Raw genomic sequence first — 8542 nt, forward strand, 5'->3', positions numbered from 1 at the left:
CAGCCTCTGTACAATACTGAAATAAAGCGACATAACTCCACAACGGAATGCTGTTGTCTGTCCCCTGCTATAGACCTTATTCATGGCAGCATTGGCAGCTGTGTTGACATAAATGCTGCAGTTTGTAATGTTACATCATGTACACAGTGTTGTTAACAATGATACTATAATTAAGGCTGTTCCGTAGGGTGCTGCTATTGTGCATGTTGGCTCAGTGGAAAGACTGCTACACTAAATGGAATAACTATGTCAATAGGCCAGGGCTATTAATGTAAAAGAAAGGGCCTATTAAAAACATTGCTACCAACAGTGTTTTAATGTTTTTGACACTATAGCATTACAGGTACATTGTCGTCATCATCATCGTAAGCAAGCAATCGTACCTTGAATTCAGTATTGAGATGAATCACACACAACGAGGACAAGCAAGATGTTTTCCAGTGTTTTATTAGAGATTTTTTCCATAACAATGTACAGTATTTTAAAAGTAAGATATTCAACAATTTAAATACTCTATTGGCCTAGTCCCTAACAACTAACAAAGATAACAAGTTCTGTTCTTCTTCACAACCATTCACTCACAAATAGAATTAGGGGTCGTTATTCCACCGGCGGCGGCCATGTTGCTGTCTCGCTCCTGCGCCCTCTGGGCCGTGTGACTTTATGCCGACTGATGTTAATAAATAATAATAACAATAGTTAAATAGTAATAATTAATGTTTCCCCCTTTAGTTGTTGTTGGGGTAATCGGCCAAGTACACATTTCCACATGCATGATGCCTGTGGACCTCTGCAGAGGGACAGCAACATGGCGGCTATTAGAATACCGCCTAGACCAGTGGTTCTCAAAGTGGATTCCAGGGACTCTGTGGGTTCCTTTAGGGGGGGTCTAAATTGACCCATACAAGTCTGTAACTCTGACAGTGTACAATGAACCCGTTGGGGTTCATTTGGTTCCATTTGTACACTGTCAGAGTTAAGGGGAGACCTTGAAATTTAAACGTTTGAGAAACACTGACCTAGACTAACTCAAAATAATCGTGGTTGTCGGGCAGAAACCTCATACCTCCATATTTCAACCTTTTAATGTTTTTTCCCCCTGTAAATTAATGCCTTCTTAGCGACACAAGAGCGTCGCACAAAAGCATAGTGGAAATAGCAGATCTACAAGCGACCTGTAGTGAGCTTGCAGATCGGCTGTTTCTGCCATTTTAAATGATTGTTTTCTTTTTTATAACAATAAAAGTGGATCTTGGAAATACAAGGTTTTTCACCCGACAGCGACGAATATAAATATATATGGCTCTTGTTCATCTGTCCTTAGAGGAAACACAGGGTCCTCTCCTCTCCTGAAGGGTCTCGCACACACAGACACACACACACACATACACACACACACACTCACACATACGCATAACTTCCATAAGTTACAACTAACAACGCAGTGACGTCAAGTAAGATTTGTCAAATTACACATTTTCGTGTTTTTTTTTTTTTTTTTGCGGTTTGGCCAAAATGTTTTCAAGTTGTGTGTTTCTGACATTTGGTCGTAGCATTCACACTTTGTTACAGCCACAGCACTTCTGGTCACTGGGAACTGCCCAGTACAACCAGTCCTGCACCCACAGGGCTCATGTTTCTGGCTTTAGGGGAAGGAAGAGCATTACTCCTCCACTTTCCCCTGCCCCAGTTTAGCCGACAGCAACTGGTCAGGGAATTCTAACCGGCAACCTTGAGGTTCACTTCCTTCTACAAAAGACGAGATCTTATCGTCAAATGGTTGTTGTAAAACTTAACAAAACGTCATAAGTCATGTATGTCCCTGGGTTCCGCCAGAGTAAAAGGAACAGGGCAGGGCCCAGTGCCCGGCTGAAAGCATAGAGGCCTCTTTGACCCGAACCTTCTGATGTAACAATGGGAAGGTTCAAAACATGTCTCCTATATCGCCTTACAGCAAGCGGCGTCACTTCAGTGGCTGGGGGGCGATCGGATAACTGTCGGACTGTAAGGATAGCAGAACGTTTTTGAAGCTACTACGCCAAGTGAGACAGAGGCGCCTGGTTGGAACGAACTCGCGGATACTCTCTGTCGCACACACACATACACACACTGACACAATAGCTAACAACAATCACAGCGAAAACAACCGCAACGACAGTAGTAACACAATCACTGTCGTGTACACAAGCTATTGTTCGAGGAGAGGAGAGGCTCGCTATTAGCGGGGAAGAAGAGAAAGGTGTTTTTCTTCTCACAACGATGAATAGAAAGATTGACTTGATACTGTACGACTTTGGATTTGATCACTTAAAGGTGACGGACGACATAAAGGAACATTAAGAGATATGAAAAAAGAAAACACTGAAAACAGATGCATAATTGACCTACTGGGATTACAACACAATAACTTAATGAAACAACCTCTTCCTTCATTCTGAGCAGTAACAACTTCTACTACAGAACTGAGGGCAGATGTTTTTTTTTCTTTTCTTAAGTTAGTACCTATTCTACACAAATAACGGGATGTTGGCACTTTGTTGGGCAGCATTTGCCCGCAGAATTTGGGATCCCCAAAATCGGCGAATGTTTTGAATGGACATCTTATTGTTCAGAGAACGATCGTGGATCCATTCTCAACTGGCATGTTGATATTTTGTTCGGGGCAATAAAGTTATCTAAGCCTATGTATCTACTGGTTGACTAAGATAATTTATTCATCGAATATCTCTAGGTCGGGTTATGGTCGTTTCTTCGGGGGGTCGTGTTTGGCGTGGGGAGCTGGTCCGGCTGGGGCAGGCTACTTAGGGGCTCCACTTAGAATTAGATGGGTCGAACGGGAAGCCGCCAGGCGCATCTGTAGCCTCCTCGCCCGGGACCAAGAGATCGTCACCGCCCCTGCCCATGGACATCCCGCAATCGCAGCTGTCTGGGTTTAGCAAGAACCCGGAGAAGGTGCTGCTGTCCTCGCTGCTGGTGTACATGCCGTTGCTCAGGCTGTCCTTGACCTGGAGCCACACGCCGTCGCCGCGGTTCAGGTGGAGAACCACCTGCTGCGAGGCGGTGCCGTGGTCCGTGGTCTCCGTGCTCTTCACCTTGGGGAAGTAGTTGTGGAAGAGGCCCACCTTGAGGATGCGCTCGCGGACGCTCACGTGGTAGTTGAAGACGTAGGTGCCGTCCACAGCCGCGGTGTAGATGCCGCTGAGCGGGTTGTAGTGGTTCTGCGGGTTGGTGACGACGGTGGCGAACACCACCGGGTAGTCGGGCACCGGGAACACGGCGGCCAGCGTGGCGGTGAAGGCGGACGCACAGGCGGGCATGCAGGGGCCAGGAGCGCCCATGATCCCCATGTCACCCTGGTCACCCTGTGGTCCCTGGCCTCCCTGTAGCCCTTGCGGTCCCTGGGGCCCCGCGGGTCCGACGGCTCCTTGGTCTCCCTGGGGCCCCGGGGGTCCGGCGTCCCCGTCCTCGCAGTGGCAATCTCCCTCGGCGCCCTGGTCGCCCTTGACGCCGGCTACTCCCGGAACACCGTTGACTCCCATCACACCGGCGTCACCCTTGGGACCCGTGGCACCCGTGGCGCCGGTGAGTCCAGTCGGGCCTCGGGGACCAGCGGGTCCGGACAGACCAGCGGGGCCTGGGGGTCCTGGGATGGTCTCGCATCTGTCGGGGCACTGACCATCCAGACCCTTAGGGCCAACATCACCTGCGGGTCCGCTGGGGCCATGGTCCCCCTTATCACCTAGAGGACAGAGTTGATTGATTGGTTGATTTTGGTACAAATGCATTAAATACATACAATATATACAGTAGTATAATGAAATACATATTGATTCAATGTGGTCCTCTATCATACAATCATTCAACAGCACAAAATATACCAAAATATTGAATGATGCAAAACTAGGAATCTGAAACGCAGATATTTATAACATTAAAACTTAAATACGCATTCGGTTAAGTACTGTACAAACTTCATGTTTCACACGATACTGTATGTAAAAGCCTTTGTAACTATAATGTCCACTTTACCTTTGAATCCTCTGTCTCCTTTGGCCCCCATGCGTCCAACTTCACCTGTGTCTCCCTTCACGCCCTCATCTCCTTTCTCTCCTGCAGGACGAACACACAGACACAGAGACAGGACAGTGTTATGATATTAGAAGGGACAGCTAGTACTGCTGTTTCATCTTGTGAGTGCTCGGCCTAAGATATTTTTTTTCTGCTTCCAAGAGTCGGTTACCTTTCATTCCTTGTCTTCCTGAGAAACCTGGACGACCTCTGTAGCCTGTCAGACCCCGTCTGCCCGGGCTGCCTGGGCTACCTGTGTGTGTGAGAGAGAGATATCAATCTGATAAGATCAAACTGTAATGAATATGAATGAATGTGGGCTGTCATGTAGGCTAAACCTCAGAACAATAGCCAACGTTACAGATTTATCTCTGCTGAACAGAACTGCAAGCTCAACGCCGGGTCATTTGATATACAGTATGTATGTCTGACTGTAAGGTAGCTGTAGGTCGATATCAATCTGATACGATTAAACTGTAATGAATATGAATGAATGAATGTGGGTTGTCATATGAACAGGGTTCCCACGGTCATGAAATTCCTGGAAATATTTTTTTAAATTAGATGTTTTTTTTCCAGTTCTGGAAAAGTTTTGGAATTGATCAAGGGTCCTGGAAAGTCCTGGAAAAATATTTGTCTATGCATTCTTATTGACTATTGATTTAGTTCATAAAACATTGTATAACATCGCACAGGATTATGTAACATAAGTAGTTTTTTGTCGAACGTATGTGATTGCAGCCTAAATGTATGTGACGAAAACAGATCTACAAGCTCATTTCACCATTCTATGCTTTATTTAGTTTTATTTTTTTGCTACACTGCCTGTCTTTGGGCATTACACATAGGACTAATAGACTAGTTATTGCGCTGAAAGGTTGTTATATAGGCCTGGAAACGTTTTGGAAATTCATTGGTTAAAATGTGCAGGAACCCTGTATAGACAACAGAACAATAGCCAACGTGACATAGATTTATCTCTGCTGGATAGAACTGCACACTCAACGCAGAGTCATTTGATATACATTATGTATGATTGACTGTAAATTAACTCTAGGTAGATTATATTCGACCTAGAGTAATCTAATCGGATTGTTGGTGATTAGCTTCAAATTAATGACTATCTAAACAAGTCTCTCTCCCTTTGTGTTTCCTCTGCAACAGTATACATGTCGTTATGTAACACCGTCAGAAATACAACCACATCTTCCTGAAGGTACCGCGTAATGAAAATGCCTTTGGCTTGAATCTGGTTTAGGATATAAGTCACGTGGCATCTTTGTCTGCTTTCTTTCCCTCTCCATTTTACTTACAACTTAGAATCAAATGAAGACTAAATGTGCTGGAAATGTCACCTTTGACATAGGTTCTAGAGACATAGACGCAGATAGGCCTATACCAGACATTCTGGTGATGATATTCTTCTCAACTTTAACTGTCCGATGAAAACACAAAACAGACAATGACCAGGGTTGCCAACACTCTGAATTCGACTGGAGTCTCCTGAATTTTGACCCCATCTCCTGCCATGCTCCTCCTGAATTGTAATTTCTCCTGAATTTCTCCTGGATTGGGGGATTTCCGTGTCATTTCTCCTGGATTTGGTATCAAACTCCAGAAATTCACCAGAACACAGGAAATTACATCTACTGTGTTCAAAATTGTGTGGGGGAGAACTCCCAGGCTCCCCGCTTAAGGGGTGTGGGTATATTCACTTACAGTAAGTAGTGAATATTAGTACAGATGGGTCATACATTGCTTCAGTTATCAAATCAATTTCTGTACACCTACTTTTTGCAAGTAAAGCAAGCCTAATAAAATGATCAAAATTCACCAGAACACAGGAGAATACATCTAGTCTGTTAAAAGGTTTCGGGGGGAGGACCTCCAGACCCCCGTTGGTGGAGTTCCACACCCCCCCAAACGACCCCCCAAAAATCTCCTGAATTCTCACTGTCCAATCTTGGCAACCCTGACACTCCTGTCAGTATTTGGTATTGGTTCCTCAACATTTAAGCAGTAGAAACATAGAAATGTATGTAAATATCTATGTACCTGGCAGTCCTCGATCTCCTCTTTCGCCCTTGGGTCCGAGGCTGGCTTTACATTTAGAGCAGACGCAGGACCAGGGAAGCTGGGACGTAATCATGTCACAGTAGGAGTCCTCTCCTTGGCCGCCGTCGGGAGACGTTATGTTGAACATGAAGTCAGGCACCTCATCTGATTGTGGGGGGAGCATGCCATTGGGCGGATGGCTCGAGACAGACGATAGAGACACTGCTACCAGCAGGAGGGAAAGCATCGATGACATGATCTGTAGAGGAGGAGGGATGGAGAGAGAGAGAGTTCACGTTAACCACTTTAGCGAATTAACCTGTTGCACATATAGAATACACTGTGAAGTTGTCTACAAAAAAAGTTAGGTACAGTAGTAGCAACTACTGGTAAAAATGCTGTTGGTGTAAACAATATACCAAACTTTATGCACATGTATATTTGAGGATACTCTTTTATTCTCCCTTTCGCTCTTTTGCCTTCTGCACTCTCTACTATCTTTTTTTTTCTTTTTCTATTTGTTCTGCTGTTATTATACTGTATATACCACTGCATTGTCTGAAGGAAGCCAAACCAATGTACAAAAAGATGTAACAATAAAGTGCAACCCTGAACCATAAACCCCTAAAATTATTTTTTCAATGTTGTTTTTTTGTGGGTATAATAGATATATTCCAAGGTTTAACATGACTTCTGATTATTTTAGCCGGCTTCAGAATTCACCACAAATGTACAGGAATGAACACAAATCTCAATCTCAAAGAGGAGAGCCTCCAAAAGATATTTTAGAGCAAATGGAAGAAAGGATGTTTTGGATGACCCAAAAACATCTGACATGTATATTAAATACACACTTTCGTCCAAGTTTTGTACATATTGAAAAATACCTGTTAAACAAATTATGAGATATTCTCTAACAAGGAATGTGTCTCAGAGAAGATGAAAAATATCCAAAGACAAAAACTTTAAAAGTATATCAAAATATATACAATTCTTAAGAGCACAGTTTTGTATGAATATGTCTCAGAGAAGATGAAAAATATCCAAAGATAAAAAACTTAAAAAATCCTAAAAATATAGAGTTCTAAGAGCCAGAGCCAGTCCAAATGCAGTAGCACGATGGATGCTGCAGATGTACATCTATACTCACCAAACCAGGAGCTGCTAAGTGAACCATGATGGCTGATGTTCTGACTGGTTGTCAGGGAATAACTTTCATCTGCAACTACACCCGTATATATACACCTGAACAGTCTCCACCCACCCACACTCACACACCTGTCACATACCGGTACGTTTGTGTGTGTGTGTGTGTGTGTGTGTGTGTGTGTGTGTGTGTGTGTGTCATTGTTAATGGGTGACAACTAGGTCTGCAGTCTCTGGTTTCTGGACTCTATTCAGTGTATGCTGACCCCATTAGATATTCACATAGGACACTAATAATACACTCAATAGAACACAATGTATGTATGTATGAGAGGTCCAGGGGCCAGCGTGCACACACACACACACACACACACACACACACACACACACGCACGCACGCAGGCACGCACGCACACAGGCACGCGTGTGCACATACACACACACACACACACACACACACACACACACACACACACACACACACACACACACACACACACACACACACACACACACACGAGTAATGACCTGTACACTACTAACCTATTCTGAAGTATTCACTGATACACTTACATTATACTCTTCACAGCTATACACAGTATGTCTACTGTGTAACATGTATTTATACACAGTATATACAGTAATTATACATAATACAACTTACAAAGTACATTTGTATCTATCTAAACCTTTTAGTGATTCATTACTTTCAGTTAGTCATGTTATAAGTAGGACAACGACAGTAACACACACACACACACACACACACACACACACACACACACACACACACACACACACACACACACACACACACACACACACACACACACACACACACATTGATTGATTGATTGAAGAATTTACTAGAAGGTTACATAGGAAAAAGTACAGTTTCATGACAACTGTCAACTAAAAGGAGATCTTAGTAAGCTTTTCGGCTTATGTACCCAGGAACCACCTTAAGTATCTCATATAACATTGAAAGACAGACGGATAAAACACAGTACTTTGCATAGGATATCAATAACAAAAGGGGGGAAATCATAAAGAAGAAAAAAGAAGAAAAGGAAAAGAAAAGAAAAGAGAAAATATTTACTGTGGAAAAGGGGAGGTAAGTATGGTCTTAGTCTATTAAGTTTCGTGTAGCAGCCGTCTGTAGGTGAAAATACAGGGTGGATGGTGGAAATACACACACTTTTAGGAAGGAGGACAGTCCAACATAAATACTGTGTACACACACACACACACACACACACACACACACACACAC

The 8542-nt window shown here is 43.6% G+C and overlaps 1 protein-coding gene across 1 annotated transcript; it reads right to left on the reverse strand.

Annotated features, from left to right (window-relative positions):
- Positions 1-2801: 2801 nt before the first annotated feature.
- LOC308290244 (uncharacterized protein) lies at positions 2802-7300 on the reverse strand (the record flags this gene model as incomplete). The annotated part of the gene is made up of 5 exons (XM_080732019.1): positions 2802-3739; positions 4030-4110; positions 4241-4330; positions 6124-6382; positions 7274-7300. The coding sequence occupies 5 exons, from the start codon at positions 7298-7300 to the stop codon at positions 2802-2804; spliced, it is 1395 nt and encodes a 464-aa protein (XP_080588145.1).
- Between the last annotated feature and the right edge of the window lie 1242 nt (positions 7301-8542).

Source organism: Nannobrachium achirus, assembly GCF_963921795.1.
Source record: "Nannobrachium achirus genome assembly, chromosome: 8".
In the NCBI taxonomy this organism is placed as follows: Eukaryota; Metazoa; Chordata; class Actinopteri; order Myctophiformes; family Myctophidae; genus Nannobrachium; species Nannobrachium achirus.